The 26,416-nt window shown below is 41.3% G+C and overlaps 1 protein-coding gene across 1 annotated transcript in view; it reads right to left on the bottom strand.

Annotated features, from left to right (window-relative positions):
* asic2 (acid sensing ion channel subunit 2) overlaps positions 1 to 26,187 on the bottom strand; it is a 144,149-nt gene extending 117,962 nt beyond the window's left edge. Inside the window, exon 1 of the mRNA XM_088091153.1 lies at positions 23,945 to 26,187. Within this exon, the coding sequence (XP_087947279.1) occupies positions 23,945 to 24,637 (693 nt within the window). The 5' untranslated portion in view covers positions 24,638 to 26,187. The remainder of the gene's footprint in view (positions 1 to 23,944) is intronic.
* Between the last annotated feature and the right edge of the window lie 229 nt (positions 26,188 to 26,416).

Raw genomic sequence — 26,416 nt, 5'->3', positions numbered from 1 at the left:
TATACAATTCAGAGTGTACGTGATGTGCTGTATTATTTCACGTGAAAAAAGTTTTCCTTTTCTATTTTCCGAGTCTGATTCAAACCAAGGTGAATTATTTACCACAGAGCTCTTCCAGTCACATCACAAAGAATACCTAATAAATGGACTAGGTCCTTAGACATTTATGCACTCCTTAACCAGTGTTAGTATTAAAGATAAGAGCACCTTGTCAACTTCTGACATCCGACAAATTTATTAACCATGACAAAATGAGAAAGGAAAAGAAATTAGCAATTCAGTTCACCATTCTCTTTGTCTAATTACAACAAAAGGATTGGCATATGTTAGGATACAGTGCCCTTTCGTTTTATACAGGGAATAGAGATGTATCATTGCATTTTTAAAATTTCAACCCACAAAATAAGAAATAATGATGCGCATGACCTGGAGACAAAAAAAGAAATCAAATTCTGCCAATGGAAAACTAGTGAAACCAAAGCTACAGCACACTAGCAGCCCTGTGAAGCTGTTATACCAGCCTCAAAGGTCTCTCACCAGAATTTCAAATTGATGAAATATAATGCAAAACTTTGCTTTCTTATATCCTAAGGGGGGCAAACAGTGTCATGTTTTGTCTAAGGGTGGAGTCCAAACTATGATCACTTCAGGACTCAGCTCATCAAGCTCACCTATATTACGTAGGTTCAATCTAAAGGTTCGATCAGACAGATATTTGGTTTGCCTCTCCTTCACTTCCTTTGAAACCCATTTGTCTGACAACTTCAGCTCTGTCAGATGAGATGAAACTCTGATCTGAGAGTTTTTAAGATTACTTAATAGAAACAATGTTGTTTTGATGAGTCTCTCTAGATTGATTTTGTACGTGTTTTGCACAAAGCTACACCACCTGAATTCAAACAGCAAGGCTGCTCAGCTCAGTATGTCTTGATTATCTATTTCAGAGCAGTGATACAGCATCCTGTTTCAGAGCAGACAGGGCAAAATGAGTCTGTCAACAAGTTTGTAAAATGTGCTGTTGAGTAGGCTGCACTCAGTCAGCCTCAAGGGTACTTTGGCTCGACTGCTTGCATATTATTACCATGCTTACATACTTAACATCCTCAAAAATGACCAAATCAGCACTCTTCTAAAACAGTTTCAACAAAAACTGACCTTGATGAATGATTTATTGCAATAGAGTTATATTAAAGGTTTTGTATGCAACATTCAGGACATTAATATCACAGCAAACAACTATTTGCTATGTAAAGATAATTATAGAATTCATATAAGGATGGGGTCATGGCAAAAGTGTTAAGGCCAACCTACAGTTTCAAGTCGTTAAATAAAATATATTATTCCAGCAGCATCCCTGACATCACTTTAATGCAGTGGGGGCACCCTTTAGTGTCTGTAGGAGATGCATTGGGCTTCCATCCAATGAAAATTTATCAATGACATTATAAGGCACTCAATCAGTCAATAGATAAAATAGTATAAAAAGCGTTAGGGTGGGAAGGAGGCAGGTTGGATTGGTCCAATAACGACCAATCCAACCTGCCTCCTACCCTGAACAAGTAGTTTTGTTGCCTAAACCCAACCATCAACTCCGAGGGCCAACCGTCCCTCTTGGCTACGGGAGTCGACTCACCCACCAACCACTTCTGCATTAAGATCTGCCAACTCCCTGCATCAAGATATAACACAAAAGCCTGCCCCCTTGGGTCATTTTAAAGATACCCAAGTCTTCTTCCTTATCTTCCTTATCATCAAAATATGATGAGCAGGATTGAAAATATGTTGTCTTAAAATTGGGAATAGTTCAATTTTGTAAACATTGTACAGAAAACAAGACATAACTTGTTTTTGTAATGAGCTTTAGAGGTCCTTCCCACACCCACACAAGTTGGATGAACTCAGTCACAGCTGGGGGTGGGGTTGAGGGGAAGAGATATTTGACCGCAGAGTTCCTCTCTGATCACTCTGATGTGGCCCTGCAAGGTTTGACTGAGGACAGCGGCAGCTTAACACGCCAATACTGCCCAGGCATTAGAGCTCCACAGGCCTGCTGGGAGGTGAAATAGATGCCCTGCCCCACAGCTCCACAGGCATGATAGAAAGGCTGGTGAGGAAACTGTGATGTTTGGACATGACGGACAAAATACCACCTGTCATACATCCACAGCCCTGAGACACACTGACCATTTGTGATGCTAACTCCAACTGACAGACAGAGGGGAAAAAGACAGAGGTAGCATATGAGAAAGAAAATCACAATACAGAAATCACAGCAAAGAAGGAAAAGGTGTGAACCTTAACAGATTGGGAATCGAAATACATACTGCTACCTGCATGGCTATACAGGAACTTTTTTGTGGAAGAAAGTATGAGATTTATTTTCCTGAACGCAGTGACTTTCAGAGGCAGATGACAGCTGACACCTTCAATTAGAGCGCTTGCTTTGATCAAGTCATTAAGGATGGGAGGGGAAGCGACTAATAGTTGCCACAGCTTTCTGACATCCCCTTTAATTGTTCACTCATTTTAGGTATTTTTCATATGCTTCATTACCGACTGCAAGTAAGTGTCATTTCTTCTTTGCTAATTATCAGGCAGAAAATAACTTTCAACACAGCCTGTGTCACCAGTGGCACAATGAAACACAAATTGAATCAAGTTTTAATTTGTCAACAGCTGATGAATACACGTAACAGAAATAGACGAGTGCTTTGTTGTTGCCAGGCACAATACACAAGTGAACATTGAATTCAAACAGAGGAAAAAAAGTTATGATTGTGCATATTTTTCATTCATAATTAGTATTTTCTTCTCATCTTTTGGGAGAAATTTCCCATCCTGAATTCTAAAAAGCTTGCTGCAAAACTCATCAACAGTATAATAACAGTACATAGTATGAAAAGTGAAAAAACAAGTGATTCCAAAATATGAATGTCACAATAAATATATTTCACAAACTTTTCTGTTTTTGTTTAAAAAAAAGGTTAAGACTTTTCTCTACTTTTTGCTGAGAAACAAGTGAGACAAAAGACAGATTTTTGTGTGATTATTAAAACATTGTATGCATAGTGTTTTGTTAAATTATCTTTTGTTATATAGTCAGATCGTATCAGCTCTCGCCGCACAAGAGCAATCAGTGTAAAACGCAATCACGACCTCAGCAAATGATGGAATGTCTAAGCCGCTTTCAGCTGCCGTCTGCTAAAGGAGCTGTGAAATCAAGCCAATGTGTGATCATTCCTGTGTTTTATTAGCTCTGGTTTACAATTAATGCAGGCGACCCTTTTAATCCTTCGACCAGGAAAATTTATTTCATAGATGGAGGAGGAAAAATGTGAAGGCAAGGGGGCAATCTGGAATACACTGCAGCATCCTTACATTGCATATATCTAAAAACAGATCTTATCATTTACCATTGTAAGGCATTAACCTGCTCCCAATGTGATTCAAGTCAAACCCGGAGCCACAACCGGAGCTGATAACACATCAGTCCTTGGAAACTGGCAAAAGGGGTGATGTGCAGCAGAATATTTTAAGAGAATGAGCTGGGGAGAGAAAATGGCCGTTCTCTGGGGGAGACCACCCGCACACAAACAACCAAAACCACCACGGGCAGGTGCATTACTCACCACGACACTGCGTGTTTCCACTGGCAACATCTCAGAGCACAGCAAAGTGGAGGAGACAAAACATGAATCCAGTGAGGTTATATCGCCTAACAGCGATGGTAGCATGGCAGAGGGAGATTTCCATTTTGCATGCTTGACTTTGAAAAGGTGATTCTTCCTCCTGGTCATCAATGATTACACAGAAACTTTTGATAAGGCCGGGTTAAGCCAGAAGAGGCTTTGGTCAGTCCTCCCTGGCTGACTTTTGCTCGGGGGCTTTCTACTCTTTCTGTCATTTATTACGTTTGGTTAAATCGTTTAAAAAGCTGTCATCATCAGTCAGGATGGCTCCAGCATGTCCTCTCCCTGTCCTCTGTCCAAGTCGGTCCCCTAGGGGCCAGAAGCACCTGTCCTTCAGAGGAACAGCCAGGCCTCAGCTTAACACTCCTGTCAGGACCGTCGTTCTATCTGCAAATCACAACGCCTCAGGGGGAGTGGAGAGGTGACGAGGACGAAGGATTGAAATGCTGAGTGAAAGAAAGGGGACGTTGGTGCACCAAACCTTATGCTACAGGAACCAGGGGTTGAGTACTAATCACTTCAACAGGGTTTACACTAGCCTCTGAAAATGGTCCGCACTGGGAGAGCTTTTATAGTCAAGTGTAGGTTTAAAAACAGCAGATTAGCATTTGCGATATTTTGTAACAATAACCAACTTGCAACAAAGACCAAACGAAATATTTACTAGAAATACTATAAATTTTTTAATACATTAACTGTACTGTACACAAAACACAGTGTGCGTGAACAACTGACATGAACAGTCTCTATTCTCTTTTGCAATTTGGTTACCTTTAAAAAATTTGAAGCAAATATAATTTAAAATGTTATATTTCTCTTCAAAGTGGCCCCAATCAATTTTCATAATAACAATGTATTAAATAAATGTAGAAAAAAAATGACAATGTGAACGGGGACACTTGTAGATGAACCTTAAGAGAATTATCCTCTGGATCTGCAGCTCCCCTCAACTAAACAGAGCTTTAGAGAGAGTTTCAGCTTACTGTTTACCTGTTAGACTGCAACTTTACTGATCTGATTAACCCGCTCAGTCATCTTTTCTATGTTGTTTTCTATGGAAATGCTGTTAAAACCTTGTGAAAAAACTACACAGATGAAGTGAGCAGTAATTACAGCTTTTTCATTTGCAGTTTTAACTGTGCGGAGTCAAACCATACTTTGTAAACTTGCCTTTAAAAGCATCGACTTGCGCTAAGCTACGCCTGTCAGGGACCATCTCCATAGTCAGGCCAAAAGTTTGCCCCACTGCTTCCAAGCAGGTAGCGATGACGTTTCGTCAACCACAGCCAATCCCCAACACCACTTCCTACCCCTTCAACAAGCATTCGTACCAAGACCTAACTTGTGTTTTGCTGGAGAAAGATGTCTTTAAAAGTCTCTGTGTTTTCAGCTCTCAATAAAATGGTAAAAGGATTTGCACTTGTATGGTGCTTTTTCATGTCTTTCGATCACTCAAAGCACTTTCAAACTATGACTCATGTTCACCCATTCACACACTTTCATACACTGTTGGCCGAGGTTACCATATGAGGTGCCACCTGCTACTCAGTTTATGAAACACACACGCTGATGGAACAGCCATTATGGGTTCAGCATCTTGCCCAAGGATACTTCAACATAGTCACTGGAGGAACTGGCGATTGACCGCCAACTTTCCGATTAGAGGACACCTGCTCTACCTGCTGGGCCACAGACACCCCATAGCTACTAACTGACTCTCTGTGCTTTTTAGTTTTTCTCCTGAGCCACTGTTTGTACTTTTAGATAACTGCTTTACTTTACTGTTTCATGTGCGCTTGCAGCTGTATAGGAGTTGTGTTAAGTTACTGCTGATGAAAACCCAACATTTCATTTTTTGCTGCTTCACAATAAAACCTTTAAAAAAAATAATAATAATAATAGGAGACTTTGATTGCGAAGAACTTATATGCAATTAAATGTTTTTAACACAGAAATAGTCAATATTTATTTATTAGCTATTTCAAGCTATTTTTTCGAGAAAAACAAGTCTACCGATACCACAGGCTCCTATTGCACTTCTGCAAGAAGTTCACCTCCAACAGGTAAACTTCTTTTATCTGCTGTGCTGTGTGATAGAAAAGCACTTGCAGCAAAATAATGGAGGACTTTTAGCTGCTGCTTTTAAATGTAATCACTCAAGACAAGCGTGTCATTGGTTATAGTCACAGCCCAAGCGCTAACCTTGGTGTAATGAAGATGCACATACTTGCCGTGCTGGGCTAACGTGCCGAGTCAAACAGTGTTAAGTAAAGCCAGCACGTGTGTATGAAAAAACCCTTTACCTGGTCAACACAGTGGAGCATTAAACCGCTAAAGAGACTGATTACAGCCAGAAACACAACTCCAAATAAACGGTAATGTTGCTACGTAACTGCTGGATGTGTAAATAAGAGACTGTTTGCTAACAAGCTTGCCATATCATCTTAAAATATGTCAATGTTGTGTTTAAAACTTGTTTCTGCTGGCCCCATGTGGCAAAGAGTACAGTTGTCTATCCTTATGAGTCGACTGCAACCCGTGATGACATGCGTCAAGATGCTGCCGCTGTGTAGGCTTAAACAGAAAACACAAGGCCACTGCTGTATGTTTCCTTTTAATCTATATTTAATTTAACTGGGCATGTCACTGACACCTTGAATGATTCAGATACACTACTCATAATGCACACAGTATGCCGCACTTTTCTGATTGGTTCTTTAGTGAGTTGCTAGGCTCAATCAGATTTCCATGAATGTTTTACAGACTCTCTGGAAACAGAAACTGACTTCTACACAGCTACCTGTCAGCGGGTGAAAGAAGCAAGAGGAAGATATTTAAATTTCAAATTTTAGGTTTTTATGCTGATGCGAATGTGTCCACCAGCCGAGTTAAAATTCAAATTTGGGGGGTTTTATGCTGATGTGGATGTGTCCACCAGCCCTGTGTTCCCAGTTAATAATGTGGTAAAACGTTTCACTCAGAAGCCACGGTGCGCTTTGCTTCTGCTGCTGATGAAGATTTAGTGCTTTTCAAAGACAGCAGAATGCCATCTGTTGAGGACGGTAATGATATGAGCACTGCCTTCACTGCTCTGGCAGTGAAAAGAGCTTGTGTGAGGAGTGCTGCCAACATATGGACCATATACCATGCAGGAGTGAATTATTACTGGCTGACAACATGGAGACGCCATCATGAATGTAAAAAAACACCCAAGCTCTGTTTGTCAATCTATTCCAAGTGCAGATCATCTCAGAATTTAACATTATGTGCATGTATTTGTGTAATGTATGCACTCTTGTATTGTATTGTGTTTAGCCTGCAGGAATGTATTCATAACTAATGGTGGGCCTCACTGTATCACGTGTCTGGAAAAGCGAGACATAGTGAGAACTACACAAACACTTTCATCTTGCCAAGTCTGACACCAATCCCTGCCAGTCTACCGAGCTTCCCCTGGCTTATTTCTGTTGGTACTGTATCTACTTTTACCTGTTTGTTTGTTTGTTTTTCACAAACTGTACCCTTCCTTGTTTACACAGCCTGCATAAATCTTCCTCAGGAACATGTGTGGATGGATGGGTTACAGAATGCACGTTTATTTGGCTTGTTACTTTTACCTTTTTATAATGAGAAGATGGTCGGGTTTCTCCATTCTGACAAGGAAAATGCCAAAAGATTTTGAGATAGGTTTTTCTTCTTTTCTTTGAAGCAGTTGAAGTTCTCTCAATTTTTCTGGCTGTTTCTTATTTGCAGCCTCCTACACATGTTCTGACCCACACAAATACTGTATGGTGCAGCAGGGAATGTGCTAAGAGGAGTCCATATTTCCCTTTGCCCGTGAAAGACAGAGCATAGGGGCTTGAGTAATGAGCCAGTGACACCTGTGCCCACAGTGCCACGAGTATGTGGACTATGGTGCTGATGAGATTCTGAGGGCCGATGTGCCACTGTGCTCCTCCATTCACTCTCTTCACACCTCCATCCATCTTGGAAATGTTCTTTTGCTTGAATTTTGCGTCTCCTGTTTCACTAACTTGAATCAAAAGCTTTGCCTGGACACTGTAGGGAAACCTGAAAAGACTCCTGGGTCTCCTTCACTGAGAGGGGCAGTGTGGGAGCACATTTATAATACTGCATTGCTAATGTGGGCTTTCTCTTAAAGACGCTTAGTCAATTTGTGAGGGAGGAATGAAAAAAGCCTTTCTAATTGTTGAGCTAAGGGAGCCACAATTCACTTTCAGAGATGGCTGCTACTGGAATTTCAGCATTAAATACTAAACAATCAAATGCAACACATTCGTATTCATACAGACAGATGTCTATGTATATGAATGAGAATGTATATTTTATGTGCATGTACAAATTAAAAACTAGTTGCTATCAAAGTTTTCACAACCAGCATCTTATTTTAATTCTTTTGGCCATAATGGAATTAACCAGTACACTTTTTCAGACCAAAATTATTACATGTATATCAGTTATTTAAATGCAGGAAAACCCCTTAAATAAGGAATAGACTGCTTTCCCACTGCTAGTAGACAAGAGCTGTGTACATTGCTGCAGTGGACAAGTATGCCTTTCTGTTTTCTTTTTCTAGTGTGTCACATTCAACATCACTGATGGTCATAAAACAAGTTATTTAACAGTAGAAAGCAGCATGGAAACCAGTGACAGGGGTCATTTCTTTTTATATCAGCAACTTATTCAGACTGTATAACTACTTGATGAAGCTACTGTGATGTCACCCATTGGTTTGTGGACCCTTGTTTTTAAGCCTTAAGTTTAGGATTTTGGCTAGCCCAATTTTACTTTTTTTGGAGCTAGAGGTGACCATATTTGGACATGAGGCTGGAGCTGGGTAGATCTGATTCATAGAGACATGTGTCACACTCGCAACAGGGGAGAAAGCGGTCAGTGAAAATGCCTGTAGCTAGCTAAAAACATTAGATACCAGCACGCCAATGCATTATTTTAGCACCTTATGTCTCCCACAGAGGGAATGTAACGTTAGCTTCAACGTCGACAGTTTTTCTGGTCAAATTAGCAAAATACTTGGTGCAAATGGTACACTAAATGTAAAGATCCCACAATTTCCCCCATCCCCTCTGCTGATTCATCACATCTGTATCCACTTTGTCCTCTTAAAAGCTCAGTTTTTTGGTTCCGCAGTGTATAAAAACCTACCAGGCTGTATACATGTTTATTTCCGCTGTAAAGCTGGCCATTTTGACATGGGTGTCCATAAGGACTGCCTTACTCAAGAAGCCAGCCTCAAGTGGCAAGTCAAAAAACTGCAGTATTTGGCATTATTTTTTAGCCTTCAGACTCTCTAACTAAATATTTAACAATTTTTGAGTGCTGTTTGGACAGAAACAACAGTATTTTTTAGCAGCCTGTTATTGCATCACGCTGGTAAAGGGGATAAAATCAGCACATCCGCCCAAGTGCCAAATTTCAATCATAGTCAGTTCAAACTGGAGCCAATAAATACCTGTGACTACTGCTGAGTCATTTGTTTCGGGCGTGGATGCCGATTGTAACCTTTGCCATTGAATACAAAAGCCAGAATCAGTGGGTGTAAGTGGTTTGTTTGTGCAATGGGAAATAGGCTCAATATTACCCACAGTGTCACAGTTGTGCGAAAACCCAGTTTTTAAAAATATGTCAAAGAAATGAATGGACTTCCATGTCAAGAACAGAGGGTAATCATATGATGTCCTTTATCAACAATAGCTCTACTAATGAAGGAAAAAGGTAGCGATATTGATAATATTTCATATTGTCAAAAAATCCCATGAAAAGACCAAAATCAACAGGTAAAAATTCATGCTCACAAGTATTGTCTGTATTCAAAAGCTCAATTTAGCCTATTCTTTTGTGTCCATTGCTGTCTAAAAACTATAAAAAAAAACAAAAACAAAAAAATCATCAATGAGCCACATTGTTACACAGGGTGACATGTTCCTTCATCAACATCATCTAGTTAATTTTTCAATCAATCCCACACAAACCATCCGGATGCCGGAAATACTCCCTAGAGCACCAAATGTGTATTAATCCACAGCTGAAAATAGTCCACAACAAATGCTCTATTAACTCCAGATTGAGCAAGTTTGCTGAAAAGTAGAGTATTAAGCTGTTTTAGGAAACAAAAGGGCAACTTGGGCTTACTAGAGAAAAATCCTCATTTGCCAATGCCTGAAAAACACAGAAATAAAGATGCTTTACATTTTTTTTTTGTTTCCTTTGCTCATGCTAAGTTTTAGCCATTGTTTTATCTCCTCTCTGCTCTTTCCATTTTTATATACCAACTGCAGAATTAATGTCCACTAGAGTGATTACACCGAAATAAACCAACACAGTTTACTGTGTTAAAAATATCCTTTAGTGACACAGAACAAACATCAGAATGAATGATATATATATATATATACATATATATATATACTGTATATTTTCTAGCAAAGTTGGATGGAGTACAAGGTGATTTTTCAGTGATTAAGTCTGTTTGGCATATTGAGAAAATCTACTGAATATTATATCAGCCAACCACTGTAGATAAAAACAATGGAAATTATTCACATTTCTATATTTATATATTCAACAGCATATGGGTGAGAAGGTAAAGCTGAATTAAAGTGTGTGCTACCAAGTAGACAGGATGAATTGCTGTGAATTGCTTCTTGTCTTTCCATTATTCATGAAGGTATTCACGTCTGAAGGAGCGGCACAAACAACAACGAGACATTCAGCGTGTTAAATTATTGACAGAACCGCAAGATCTCGGAGAGGTTTCTCTTTTTGATATTGTTCAGGTTAAATCTGGCAAGCCACTGTGTTCCTTGCCTGCTACTTTTCCTGGTTGTTTACCTATAAACCACCTCCACCTCCTCTCTCCTCCGCCCTCCCCCCAGAACAAGATGGACTCCTCTTAGTCTTGAAGCGACAGATTAAATATTCAAGGTTTACTGAGACCCTGAGATGATAAAGCAGGATTGGAAATCCCATTTTGATTCATTTAAGTGAGTCCAATTTACCGGTGTGTGAGATGATTAAATGGGCACTTGTAGCTAACTTCACCCCACAACGTACTATACCTCATTTGTCAAGCTTCTACAGCAGACGGATCCAAAGGGAGAGGTGAGAATTCAAAACTAAGCCTCTGACATGTGGAAAAGCTATAAAATATGGATAAAGTCAGACATCAATAGCTTCCAATTCAACACAACCGGCTTACCAACAGGTCAGGGAGGGTCACGGGATGCAGCTCAGTTCTTTGAGGCAGAGCATCAAATTAAGTCTATGTGTGAAATGTGGATGTAAACAGTATGTCCAGTCTGAGTGTATGGACACAGTGATGGAAGCAGTATCAGTCCTGCCAGATTCAATCAAAGATAAACAACCTTAAAACCGACTGTCAAGAGAATAAGCTTGTATCCTTCTGCTGAGTCCTCCTTCAAAGCACAGTCTTGTGCGATTTAAGCAAGAACAAAGACTAACTTCCCGTTTTAACGCTGTTTACATTTGCCTCTGCTGTGGTCCTTCACTCTCAACCCTAATTTAAACAGCCTTGCTTGGGGAAGTGCAACAGTAGAGGCTGGAGGACGTTACACACACACACACCTGAGAGCCGACCAACATCCAAAAGCTGCTCACCCCCTGATCAACTCAACTGAAGAAACTGGGGATTAAGTTCTTGCTGAAAGGCACAAAGGCAGCAGTAATTGAAAGGGGAGACTGGGTTATGGCTGCAATCTCACCTTGAGACTGCTTTCTGATACAAAGTTGGAAAGAAAACTAGTGGTGCGTAGAGGAACTATCTGTTTTCAACAGATAGCACCAGAAACCATAAAAATTCTGCCAGCAGGCACATTTTCTGGGTGTAGTAGCAGCATTGTATGCAAAAATCTGATAAAAGCAAGAATAATAAGATGAAATGGCTGTTTCATTCTGCTGCACATACTGTAGCTGATGTGGCTGACACAGGCCCCATTATGATCCACCAGTCTTTGATCAAATCAGATGCTGCTGTAATGCTTGTCAGTAATGCATATTACAGAGCCAAATGTGATAAGGAGGACGCGGCTAGGTGAGACTCAAACGGCATGGCTAATATCTATAACATGGCTGAATCTGCAGTTTTCGCCCCGAGCATGGGAATTTGTGTCTCCTGATGCTGAGCTGCAGTTTGACCTGAACATCCTCAGAGCTGGCCTTATCCCGGCAGACTTCAACCTACGCAGCACATAACGCCCGAGAGAAGAGAGAAGCAGCCCTGGGAAGGTCGACAGCATGCGGACTAAAATGGTCATACGCCATGTGGGCTCTAATAGCCGCAGGGGACTGTAATACCCTGATAATCTCACATACAGTGTGAAAACAAAAGTCCAGAACGTGTGTGGGACGTAATGAATAAGAGATCTGTTCTTGGCCTGTTGCCAGTGCCTTAGAAAATAAAATATAACTTTTGCCTATGCCACATGAAATCCTGTACATGTGCCTCTTAATACTCTGGCAACTAAGCTTTTATACAAGACTGCAGATTAAGTGCAATTACCTGAAAAAAAGCAAGAGAAGAAGTGTGAAGTTTACACTGCCACTGGAGCTCCGGTGAGTAAGACATCATGTACACTCAGAAGTTAGCAACATCATTTTCTTGACCCTCTTATTGCACACTCTTATGTGTGTGTTTGTGTGTTTATAACTGTGGGCTAATTGCTGCTTGGTTATATGATAAGGGATACCTATGAGGAGAGCCAGACAGAGCCAGTTTCACATGCTGGGCAGCTCATATTAGCGCCAGCGCCGCGCCTGCTTGTGATTGATCTGCCAAACAAGTCCCGTGGATGCAGCCAGCCCTGTTCCCTGTCCCTGTACTTTCCGTTAAGCACTAACAAGTTGTTTATGTGCAGGTGCAGTGCATAACACACATGGGCTATTTAAGGCCTTTCAAGAACATTTCAAACAGTTTTAACAAAAGCAAAAGGTCATAAACATGGTTGGACATCATCCAATTTTCTGACAGAACAGTTCAAGTGTACACCATTATCCATTCATGTATCAATGTTTTGTTGATCCATGCTGGAATAAACAAGGCTGTAATAACTGTGAGAAAAACATTAAGATGTTTCAGCATAAACACGAGTCACTTGCGCCCATAAAAAAGGTACCTATGCTGACACTCAATAAAAAGTTCTGTGGGATTTGTTTTGGTTCAAATTCTTTTTAACATAGCACTCTTAAGTATGACCTTGCATTCTCAGATCTGCCTTATCATTACATCCTCACATCAGCACCGGTACTCATCCATCAACATTACACCTGCGAATGAAGTGCCATATAAAGAAAGGCACCATTGTTGAAGTGAAAATCTACTTTATCTTCATCATGTTTAGGGCAAAGTAACTCATCTTAGACACGTTTAAAATTTTTCGATGGGATACTTTTCCTCAAATTAGAAAAAGAGAAGAATCTTTCGCTGCATTCTGAAATCATCGTGATCACAAGATTCTCACTTGAGCATTCAAAATAATAAAAGACATGCTTTCGATTTTTTCTGAAACACATCCAACATATCTGACTTGGCACTTGCCAACTGCCTGATAAGCAAATAAATATAGCCGCCCAACAGCAGCAAAAAAACATTGTTTAATGAAATTAAACCCAACTTTAATATATGGAGTTATCTTGTCATTGCAGAGTAACTTAATCCTAAAACAACTCTGTTATTATTCAACTGTCTTGATAATGTGAAGCTCTCAAGTTAACAATGTTTCTAAAGGGACACTTTGCTGACTGACTTTCAAGTAGTTTTGTATTGTGACAATGTGGGCAGTATGTGTAAATGAACATCTGAACAGTGCCCAGAACTTCCTGCTCATTTGATTTTTGCTGGCTCTTTGGATGTTGTTAGAACTACAGATGGTACTTTTACATTTTCTTTTGCCCGCAACCAAAAAACACAAAGAGTAAAGAAGCAGATTGAGAGACTCACACCCCTCTCTCTCCCCCTCACACTCAGACCAAAGTCCGATCAAACTGTACAACTAAGCAGAGCTAATCAAATATGAACCAGTATTCTGTTACTATCATACCTCTTTCTTGCCTAAAATGCATTTAGAAACATATTTTAGTGAACAGCAGTTTAGCTGTAAAACGACAATTTGTGAATAGGAAGTGGGTGAAATACTGCTTCCTGTATTGTAATGATAGGAGCGAAAGAAACTGAGATCAAACGGTAAACCTAAGCAGTACCGATCAAATATAAACAAAGATTTTGTTACTGCGCTGCCTATTAATCACCTAAAACATTTTCAGAATAATTTTTAGCTTACAGTTTAACAGTAATGTGGGTTTTTTGTTAACCAGCAGCTATATTGTTACTTGTCTCAAAACAAACAAGCATTACATTATCCACCAGCAGCAGTGTTTATTCGTCTAGTGCTGCACAGTGCATTCTGGTAGTTGTAGGTTTTCTACCTCTTGAGTAAAAGCAAATGCCACAGTCCTTTTCATGTGCTTGTCAAAAGAGACTATTAAACTAAAAAGACTATTTCTCAAGCAGTGAACTACTTCTTTATTATCACGAACTATGTAAAGAGTTGGAAATGTAATCAACTCAGTATTTTTTTTAGTTACAACTGAACTCATAATAAGCCCTGGAATGATTCTGAATATGATAAATTAGACACTTAAAAGTTATCCTGTCTTAAAGCTGACTAACTGATTACAGTTAATGAGTTTATTTAATTTAAGTTATAATGATTTTTTTTTAGTGTGGGTGGTGAGCAAGTTAAAGAAGCTTACAAGGAAATATTTTAAACACATTCCAATTTTTGGTTAACATTGTGTCAGACATTTTTTGACGCAACTCATGGGTAATTTTTGAGAATGTATTATTGTTGTATTGTATGGGTTGTTTCTTATATTATGTCCATTATCATTTACATAGATGCCCCCAATTCACATACAAACACACACATACAGAATGCAGAAACAATACTGTGGGTGGGTGTAAGTTGCCCAAAGGTCGACGAGTGTGGATATAGATTTGAATCGTAGGCGTAGTAGTATGCTTATCTGAAGTACAGGATGTGTTTGTGTGTGACGGAGATGAGCCGCTAGGGAAAACAGTGAATGGTGAGACTTGGGGTCAAGTAAACCGTACGCACATGCTTTTCAAATACTGCAAACACCATCTCTGTCAGCTGCTATCACTTATGTCTTGTGAAAAACACTCAACAACACATTCATGTGTTTTCTTTACATTACACACACACAGAGCATGTGAAGCTCATCTGCTGTAACTTATGCACGTCCCTTATCCCACCTCAGCTAATTGTATTCATGGCGGAGAGCAGCATCCATTAGCTTTCTATTTCAAACACTAACCTTTTACAAGTCCTGTGGTTTATGCATCGACATGACTTTATGAATACTAACCATGTATAATCTTTCCATCTGCATTCAAGTCTTGCTTTACACTGGGAGTTTAAGGTGACTGTTCGCTATGGGCTATGGCTTGCTGTCAAATAGCGACTGGATGCTGGCTGCATCCAGTAGCTGTGGCATATCAATAACCGGCTCCATGGTCATTCATACTAAGATACTGTATTGCTGTGGTTTTTAATATAAGCTGGAAGTAGGAGCTCATGAAACCACTTCAGCCATTTGTTCTGAAGAGGGAAATTGGATTGGGTGTAGAGCGTAGTAAGCATAGGGCCACCTGTGTTAATAAGATTGCTGTGGTTGGAGCTGCAGCTTCCAGCTGACTCCCAGTCTTGTTTATTCTAAGCCAGATCAATAGCTTATGGTCTTGCTTTACAGAATCCTACTGAAAAGGTCAATGACAAACCAGAGGGGGAGAGACCTGCATTATTACCTGCATGTGCTTAAAACTCAATCAGCAGCCCTTCCAGGCTCAGTGGTGATTGACCAGGCTTTGTGAGGGGCTTCATGGAGCTCTCTGCAAAAAAGCCTCGATCCAACTCCCCATTGCTTTCATATGGTTGACATGGAAAGTGAGAAGGGGGGAGTCAAAAGGTGGTGCCGATCTTTCAAAAGCGTTAACAATAAAATAAATAGCTACAGAATCAAAGCAGGAAGTGTAGCTGAAAATAAGTCAATGAGATGTGTTTGCTGACTGAACAACGCAGGGAACAATCTATGATATACCATAACCCTTCCTTTTTCAGCTGTGAAACATATTCCGTAAACACATCCTATAGAGCAGACAGCGGCAATGTTTAATCAGTTGACTTTTGTAAAGTTGAGCTGCAAAGCTTCCTTTACATATAACAGGGTTCTCTGTCAAAAGACCACCAATATGTAAGTTAGACGATGTAAGTTAACCCAGCATATCAATAAAAGGCTGTTGGAAGTGTCATGTGCATAGCTGAGCAGGGTATTGCTAAAACACAACAAGAAAAGGGTGAGTAATACAAAGGAAAAAATAAATAAAATGGAAATTAAGCTAAACTGAAATTATTGCTTGAAGGATTAGGTAAATACAAACACAAGGTTTAATGATTGCAAATTCAACAGTAGAACAAAAGATTTGTTTCTTAAGGTAGAAATAGACACATTTGTTGCCTTAACTTATCATTGTGAAATAAATGTTGATTTCACAATGTAAGGGCTATAGAATAATGACACCATGTTTAGACTGGTTCCCTATAAGCCTTGCTTTCACTGTGCAATTCTGTCTGCCACTAGGTACGATCTGGGAAAAAGAGGCCTAATTAATGGCCTAAAGGAGCTATTGGTGGCTATCAGTAGCCATCAGTAGCTATCAATAGCTATCCCCAATTACCAAAGAGGAGCGGACCTTCAATTAGCACTGTGGCAATTTGACTCCAGCCAGCACAGGACCCAGTGCTGGGGCTCTGATCCATGCCACATCAGCAAACTTTCTGTTGCTGCTGTTACAAAGGATAGACCCAGCAGCGCCACTTCCTAACAGCTTGCTTTGATCCCCAGCACGGGGGTTTGCGCTGAATTCAAGTTGCAGCTGCTGAAGGTCCATCCCCCGTGCTTCCATCCACTCTCCACCCAGCAAAAAGCCTCCTTAGCGGCAGTGAATGAGACGGAGGGCTTGCAGGGTGTGCTAGCCAGCTAAATCTTGTCTCTTTTGTGGTCTGTAAACAGACACTGAGAGCGGGTCAAGTAGAGGTTGAGTGAATCAATGTGCTGCATGCAGCTCTTCAGTGAAAAGAGATTTTTTTAAAAGATTTTTTTGGGCATTTTTGCTTTTATTAGATAGGACAGATCAACAGTGTGAAAGGGGGAGAGAGAAGGGATGACATGCAGCAAAGGGCCGCGAGCTGGACTCGAACCCATGGTGGCTGCAGCAGGGACAGTGCCATTATTCATGGGGCGCCTGCTTCATCCACTAAGCCACCGGACGCCGTGTGAAAGAGATTTAACAGATTTTAAAATAGAAAATCAATACGTGACAGTCCAATACTGATATTGTGAGGGGTCGCCACAATAAATTCATGTACTGTAAACACTACTGCAAGTTTTTTACAGAACTATTGCCAGTAGCAGTAAGAGTGGACGGTGTAATAATCTGTTGTAGTCTCTAGGCTCTGGAGAAAACGTAAATCTATCTGGTTTTCTTTCCAACCGTGGTGCCAACGAGACTTTGAAACGCTGTGGGAGGAAAGTTGAAATGTTTGTCTGTTTTCACTGTAACATACACTCTTTCTTGTCAGTACCTTGAGTTTACTTTTGTATCTGCTAAACTTTTTCAGGCAAGTGTCAAACTATGAATACATAACTACCTGAACAGAAGAATATAAACCTGCAAGAGCTGAACTTTGGCAATCTGCGAGCAACAGAGACGAGCTGTGAACACAACTGGGATGTAATTATCGCTTTTTAATTTGATGTGTTTTCAGTATGCCAAGTTCTGTATTAACACATCCAGCAGACACAGAGCAACACTAGAGTTTGTGTGGAGTCATGTCCCTGGGTTCCTTTTGAATGCACCTTCTACATCCTTTTCACTCCCGACAGCTACTAAATGCTTCACCATTTGTTTGCCGAAAGCAAACAGTGGGTTTTCAAGGCTTTAGGGTTGACGAAAGTAAACCAAAACAGTAAATTTGTACACCATAACACCAAAACAATGAGCTGAAAGACAGTAAAAAAACTTCACAGAGCAATGGGGAACTGTAATAGACGATTATTCTCTGTTGGCTCACTGCAAGCGATTCCTTTCACATTTGATCCATTCTTTAATATAAAACAAACGACTACAGCTGCTTTAATAAAAAGCCCAAACATTAATAACTCTAAATCTGACACACAGTACTGTCCACCTATAATTCACAATTCAAAAACACACATGAGCAAACTTGTTCAAGCCAAACACTTTGAGAGTGTAGCGCAGAATTGCATTGGCCCTGCAGTTATGAGATTTCTTTGGAGATAGAGTTGATACATTACAGTGGCCAGGCAAAGAGAATCACATTTTTTCACATCCTGCCTAGAGTGTGATTAGATGCTGCTCTCCAACTCTGAGCACTGTTTAATTTGTCATTGCAGGCACAGTTATCTAAACCTGGATGGAGCCTTAAGAGAAGGAGATGTGTATCTGTCTCACAGTAGCTATGGTGAGATAAGGTATCACTTATATTTTATATGAATGGTTGAAGCAGTTTACCTGGCCTTTGCCACCTCACTCCACCTCCGTTATCCCCCACTGTTAGATCGGGACAAGCTGTGGAGTGGCTGAGAGTGTATCAGTATTGGAGATGCGGGAGCAAAACAGACCACCATAAACTACATTTTGAAGCTAATAGATTTATTGATTAGCCAGCCTTCTGCTACAGTAGTTCACATTCACTATGATACAGTAGATTCAGCACATGGATTCCTGCCGCTGCATGAGGTTGGCCAGAATTATGGGATACATTGGTATTCACAACCACATACTTTTTCTCTATATCATCTTTCACTCCCAACCTCTAGCTCTACCTTTCTCCTCCCCTCACACCACCCGCTGCTTGGCAGTTCAAAGCATCCTCTGTACTCTTAATCCTTTAATAACCAGCCTCTATCAAAAGTGGATTTCTCACTGAATCTCCAAGACAATCCTGCGAATTTGCAGGCGTACGAGTTTGTACACACACAAAACAAGCCATGTCCTGTTTATTTACTCACTAGTGTATGTACATGTGTACATTTGGTTGGTTTCATCTGGTTGTTGCATCCTTTCTGGTCTTAGAGTGACAGTGCTGTAAATGCAGTGATAATGAATAGGCCTCGGGGAGCCTTTGCTGACTTGCAGCAGCAGGCTAATGAGATTAGCAAAACCACTGAGGGCCTGTTACCGGCATGAGGCCCCCTATGAAGTAGAACAAGATGAGGAAGCAGGCAGGACTGAGGCGTCTCTGATCTGCAAAGTAAAGCTGAGAATGTACAACATATATAACTACCACAATATTACTACTACAGAAACATAATTTGGTAATACTGTAAATTTGTATATTCTTATACATGTTATTACTGGAGTCAGTGAGTTTGGGGTCAACATAAGGTAGACCGTGGCACAGTACAGTGGCAATAGCCATTTTGCATAGAGATCACGCGATAGTGCTGCTACAAAGTCCCTTCTTTAAGCCGCCTTTTTTACACAGAACTATACAACAGCAGCATCATAACACACTAAAATGTTTGATTTTATATAGCATACCAGCATCACAGAAGCAAAACAGGCATGACAGGCGTGATGTATAGATCCACAACATCAGCCTGTAGTATGATTACTAAACAATAACCAGGGTTTCCCACATATTTATGTATTTGTGCTGGGCCCCCACTGCTAAATCATCTGCCGCCACAAATAGTTTTTTAGAACTGGACTGGTAATTAGAAACACTGCTGAAATATATATATATATATACCACTGGGTTATTTATTGCGCACTTAGGGCAGAGGCAGTGCAGCAGAACATCAGGCGCACTGAAAGTGAAACTTAACCATTCATTCTGCGGACATTTTCATTTGCTGTTCTTCTTTGAGTTAGGTGCTAACTGCAACTTTTTAAATCTCTTGCAGTGGGTTGCACACATAACACAGAGTCAAAACATCACACCCATGCCACCCATGATCCCGTCCTGCCGGCTTTCCCATTTATACACATATCGTTTTGACGCTGTTACTGCCTCGAATGCTGGCTTAAAAAAAAACTTTTCTCCCATTCGGCGATCGAACCTTTTAGAAAAAACAGCGAGGTGGCATAATGTCGTGAAATACCTGCCTTGAAGAAGACTAATGGGCTGATGTGTTTGTAACAGGGCTGCTGCGACAGCAACCTTGTCCTTCAATGTCTCACCCTACCTGGTTGACTGATATTTACAAGAGACTGTACAGATTGGACTAAAATGTGCACAATAGTTCTCAAGGGACAATTTTCCCTCCATTATCATCAGCTTGATCCATTCTTACACAATGTGCAGACACATTAAATGCCAGAAAATCATTTAGCTTGGGCAAAGTGCTACTACTCTAAAAACCACATGAACAGCTCACATGCTCAATCCATTTCACATTCAAAAGCTCCACAATGGTAGCACTCATTGTAATGGTAAATCCACACCCGTGAGTGCATTACCTTGACATAAAACCTGACCTGAGAACAGTGAGGCAACAAAGCAGGCACATCAACAGACCTACATAACCTTTCCAACACTGCACCGACATCTAATTCAGTAAAGAAGGAAAATGTCTCTCTGCACTAAAATGAATGTTGCTTCACAACATGGTTAATGGATACTTACTTGAGGGTAAGGTTTTTGATTAAGCACTTCATTTGTAAGGCAGTGGGTTGATGCACCATGTCCCATTTCTGACAGAGGGCGAACACAGAATAAAGTGGACGAGAAGGGCAGCACCGCCAACCCGAGCTGGAAAAAACTGATGAAAATCACTCAGTTGGATCACAACATGTACCCACAACAACCGCTGATCAGCCTGATTAGCCTGTAAAAGTCTAAATAAATAAATAAAAACATGAGACTGCGATTTAATATGTTTTAGTGAGAGAAATTAAGTGCTTTTGTGCATGTGTGCTGATTGTAATTATGCAGCTTTCATAAGGCAATTGCCAGCCTTTTCAGTATTTTGGAACCTAAATGATATACTTGACGAGTGTTTCTTCAAATGCTATATAATGGTCTTTGCAATTCAATGCAGTGACGCAAACAAAAAAGAGAAGGTCACAGGAAACAATAAATAAATCATTTGTCACATATCATATAAGTTACAATTTCAGTGCATTTTCCATTAGGAGGTTGTGAATAAAACTATTGTGAGTGATTACAATGGACTTCAATCTTCAACTTCGACCTCTGACAGTTTGCCGCCAATGTGGCCTCAAGTTTCTGCTCTTAAGCGGAGATAAAGAGCGGGCTACAGAGGTCTGATAAGCTCACTTCTTTCTAAATGCGCACTTCATTTTGTTTTTCGCTATCAAACTTGTGTTCTTCAAACCTCAAACTACGCTGAGTCAAATGATATCGCTTGAGGGAGTTTATCAGACTTTGTGCAGCTCCCCGTGTTGCTAAATATGGCTTGATACAACTTTTTCACATATGCAGCAGTACTTCTGAACACCTGTAAACTGACTTTGATGTGTAAAATTGGTGGGGTTCAAGTATCTGACTGCATATAAGGCCTGCTTGCCCTCATTACACCCATTACACTGGTGCTTTGTTTCGTCTTAATCTCCTGTGTGTGGGTCAGTAATTCGAATCAATTGCAAGAAAGGCAGACACAACCTAAAACAATGAATGCAACAATTAACAATGCAAGTAAAATTCATGCCAATTGCTAAATAATTATAGCTATAAATTGTATAAAATGTGGGGTTTTACGAATAGCTTGATTAGTGATTAAAAAAAACAAACTTCGATACTGAAAGACACAGACCAAATTTCTTCAATACTACCGACTATTGATAAATGCCTTGCATGCTTGTACCAAGATCAGATCATGCTGGTGGTAGAATCATGCAGGAAAAACACAGTGTGGCACCCAGAGAAAGAGCTCGTCTTTGCATTGCTGTTTTGAATGGCTTGACATCAAAAAGGTGTAAAAAGAAGAGATCAAAAAGTGTGGCCCCATTTTATCAGGCTCGATCTGGCCTCCAGGAAATGTGCCAGACTTTGAAGAAATTTTTCATAGTGGCCTAACAATGCAATTACATCAGTCATTTGATGCCATATGGCCATAAAAGACTTTTACCCAAAGACAGAGTGGCAAAAAAGAGATTTCTGTTTATCAGTGACTACATGTTTTTGAGTGCCACAACTCCCCACAAACGTTGGACTTGTTTCACGACCAGAATTCCATTTATTTGGTATGCTTAGATTTTGAAAGTTAAGAAGAGACATACAATTAAATAATTTTATCCCCATTCAAGATAACAGAGCACTAAACCAGAGGTAGTCTGCTCAGCCGGCTAAAACAGTGCTGATCCTGTACATTTAATGCGCGGCAGTTGAATGTTTTTTGGCTTCGTGTGCCATTGATCAATTTCCACCACTGTATCCAGTTCTCTTACATCCAAAGGCCCACTGCCAATAGCACATGCTGCAATACATGCAAAAAGATATTGATGCCAAGACCGGCAACATGATGAATTTGATGAAACACTTCGATGTTCACTGAATAAATTAAAGAGCAAAAAGCTGCTCCATGTTTAACTGCAAGAAGAATGGAGCATCTTCCATTCAGCATTCAAGTCCACCTGATCTTACAGTGCCTCCTTCAAAAGATCCACCACCAGATTCCCTCTCATCCAAGATTACTGAGGACGCCTCTGTGATGACTGGGACTTTAGCAGGTAACACTGAGCAAGCACAAGTCACAGAATTCGTAGATGCTTGTTTACTAAAGTTAACATTACTGCAATAGGTGCAGTGAGTTCAAGTGGGAACTCTGGTGATGTTCTGTCAAAGGACAACCTCAAGTTGTGGTATATGTGTGTTGTTTTTGTTTTGTTTTTTGCTTTGAGTGGGAAAATGCCAAGATGCTGAAACATACATCTGAAGAGTTGAAATAGACAACTCAAGACCCATATTAAGGAAAGGTTTAGATTTTTATGTTATGAAACTGCTTTAGTGTTTAGAAATACTAAAGAGCTGATAAATAAAACAAAAGATTTGTAGCCTACCATAACATGCAATGTATTTCTTTTGCTGAAAATGTATTGTAAAATTAAAAGTATTGTTCACGAAGCAGCATTTGAATCAGGGTACCAGTACCAGTATTAGTATCTTTTTTTTTAACAATATATGTTTGGACCATTACAATGGTGTGAAAAAAGGGCAACAAACTTCATGGTAGCAAAGCTAACACTGAACTTTTAACGAGCAGCACACCAGCCACATTGCACAACGTTTGCACACAGGTATTTATCTGCCATGTCTCATTTCAGCTTCAGTCAGTCCCTGACTCTGAGGCCACAGCACAAAGAAAAAAAAAAGAACACAAATGAAATGACTAAAAGAAAACTTTCAAAGACAGTTTGAGCTTCTGCATTACCGCAGAGAAAACATCTGCCATGCTTCAATCAAGCCAAGGGAGTGCACAAGGAAGAGCGGGCACACAAATCCCCAAACCCACAACCACCCACACAGAAAAGAAAATAGATGTGAGGGGGGGGGGCAGTACTGTAAAAGAAACTTTTTGATATGGTGGGCTTGTACATGGAGCTATTCCTAGCCACATAACCCTTTTCAGCCATGTTTCTACATAAGCATGGCTACGGTTCATGAAATTTTTCAGTATTTTTTTTACTCTGCAAATGTTCAGTTCATTTGTCATCTTTGTTGCACAAGCATTTATTTAACGAGAGCTGTGGTGGTGATTTGATAAATGCTCTGCGCAGTCACACATTTGCTAATCTTGCTGTCTGATGACTGAGAAAGCTTTAACAGTCAGCTATAACGGGAAGTTACGACAGCTTGTATACTGTGTTTTTACAAGTGTTTTTACAGCCCTTTAACTTAGCCACTGAAGCAGGTATGGCACCAGAGAATACCCACCTAAATGCTAATGAAATAAAGCAATACGTTGTTTCAGCATGATGTAATACATTTGCAACTTTTACATGGCAGCTGTTGTTTAAAACCGAGATACCTGACAGTAAAAACAACACGTAAAGAGATGAAAGTACAGTTTTGATGGTGACAGAATTGGCATTGGCAAGTTCTCAAAAAAAACCAACAGAAAATTGGACTTACTGAAGAGAAGTTGTGAGCGCCGCAGGGTTCCCCTTTGTATTTGCACGACAGGAGCATGTCATCCAGTTGGTGGCTCAGTCTGTCCATAAACTCCAGGTTGGTTCCCTCAAAGTTTCTGGGTGGCAGAAAGAGCCTGAAGTCCGACAGCTTCCTGAACCAGGCCCGACGGTCCTCTTGAAGCAAGTCCAGAACCATTGGCCTCACTGTCCGGTTGGCCAGCAGCAGGCCCAGCCAGTGGCCGGCAAAGTACAGATCGCTCTTGGTGAGCTTGTAGAGGCGAATTGGGTTGTTGTTGCAGATAGTGACTGCGGGGAAGGCCAGTTCTTTGGCCCACTCTGTGTGGACTCGTGTGTATGTGGGGAAGGAGAGCCAGTGCAGTAGGCGGTTGGAGGACCAGGATAACAGCAGCCCCAGGGAGGTGCACAGGGCCAGTAGCCAGAAGGCCCTGCGGCCCATGGAGCCACCAGGGACGCAAACATGCCTCAGGCCGTGCAGGCGTGTCCTTGATAGCAGAGTGGAAGTGACCCGAGCCAGAGTTGGCTTTGTGGGACGCCGTTGACGACCCTTTCTGATCATAGCCGGGGATCCCCGCCTGAGACAGCGCCCCTCCAGGGCCATAGCTGCCCACAGCGCTCCTACAGCCGCGGGAAAGGCTTCATTTCCCAGCCAGGCCTCAGGGGCCGGGGCCCACATGTAGCTCCAGGATAAATCCACTACTGTAATCCACACCTGGATATTCGTTTGGACTTACAAATACTAATGACCCATGCAGTCTTAGCTGTAAATATATGAGCAGACTTAGTTCCCCCAAGGAAATCAGTGTGTTTTGAAGTCGTCTTCTCCCAGTGGTGCTCTGATTAACTCAGCAGCTGCAACTTGTTGGTCATGTCTCCTGGTCTGCTCAATGTGAGAGTGGCTCCAATCATCCAACTCAGAAAGGGAGGGGGGAAATCAGCTAGGCAAATGTGCTCCAAGCAAGGTGGCTTCTACATGAGTGACTCCAGCATCCACCGCAGTTAGTGTGACAGTGAACAAGAGACGATGAGACAGAGAGGGAGGCAAGAGGAAGAGGGAGGGGAAGGGAGAGGGGGAGAGGAGGATGGAATACAAAATACCAAGGGCTAAGCAGAGAGGACCAAAAAAAAAAAAAAAAAAAAACAAATGAAAGAAGGGAAGGTAATTAAAATAATGAGAAGACAGCGGAGGGGATTGCTTGGTGTGGTGCAGTCTGTTAGAGGAGAGCTTGCCTTGTTCCAGCGCTGTGGTTTCTCTTCCTCTGAGTTACGTGTGTGTGTTTTTTAGGCTTGCGGAGGCGTCCGGGAGCCAGAGACGGCAATCAGTTCCTTGTCACTATTAAGAACGAGCTTTAATTGAATTTACAAAAGTCTCCTGTGCGCATTTGTTTGCGGTCTCACTTTTGACGACTTCTTCGTGATGTCACCGGTCTGCTCCTTGTCTCATTTGCCTTGAACCAATGTTATTAAGTCCTGCGGGTAACCATCATCTTGTAGACCTGCATCTGAGCGCCACAGTCACAGTGAGAAACATGCTACAGCACACTTTCACATGGAGAAGGAGGCACTCATGCGCACACACGGACACACTCTCACAGCGGTTTCCTGCGGGAAACCAGACCAGAGATAATCTCTTCTGTCACACTCTGATCGCAGCATCTCTCTCCCTTTTTCTGCCTCCTTTTACTCCCTCTTCCTCTTCATCCCTAGTTTTCTCCCCAACTCAAAGGAAGCAGCACTAATCTCAATATTCCTCTCATGTCTCCGCTCCTCCTTCTAAAAATACTCTCCCCAAATCAAATCCATCAACTTGCCCTCACGCTCCTCCTCCTCCGCTTTGCTCTCGTGTCAGTCAAGCCCCGTAAGCTCGACCTCCTGTCAGGATTCCTCTCCTCCTCCTCTTCCTCTTCTTCTTCTCCACTTTGCGCACGCACTCGCTCACTTCTCTCCGTCGTGTCCGTGTGCACTTTCCTCCCTCTGTGTCCTTGTCATCCAGCGTGCTCCCTCTCCCTGCTCCGAATGACTTCTTCTTTCCCTTCAGTGATCTCTCCTCCCTCCCTCTCTCTCTCGTGCTCTCTCGCGGTTTCCTCCTCTGTTTTTTGCTCCTGTTTTCAGCATGTCCTCCCGTTGCACCTCTCTCCTCCTCCTCCTCCTCCTCCTGCGCCACAGCTCTGTCCACGCAGCCGGTGAGCTCGTCACTGATGAGAGCGCGTGTCTCTCTGTGCTAACTCGCGCTGTCCTTCGCCCCCCTCTGTTTGTCTGCTGCCGCTGCTGAGCCGCACAGCTACAGTGCAATGAGCGGCTGCTGTGTGCATGAATGTGAAGGTTTGTGCGCAGCAGAGAACAGCTCCACGTGAGCTCCACTTTCAGCCAATTTGAGTTAATTTTAATGTGATGGAGGTTTGGAATTTGTTTGGATTAGACAGTGAGGGAGAATTATAAATTAAGGACAATATTT

The sequence above is a fragment of the Plectropomus leopardus genome, chromosome 18 (assembly GCF_026936395.1).
Source record: "Plectropomus leopardus strain MGB_pleo_1.0 chromosome 18, ASM2693639v1, whole genome shotgun sequence".
NCBI lineage: Eukaryota > Metazoa > Chordata > Actinopteri > Perciformes > Serranidae > Plectropomus > Plectropomus leopardus.
Note: the sequence above shows the minus strand (reverse complement) of the source record. Positions and strands in the feature narration are given on the sequence as shown.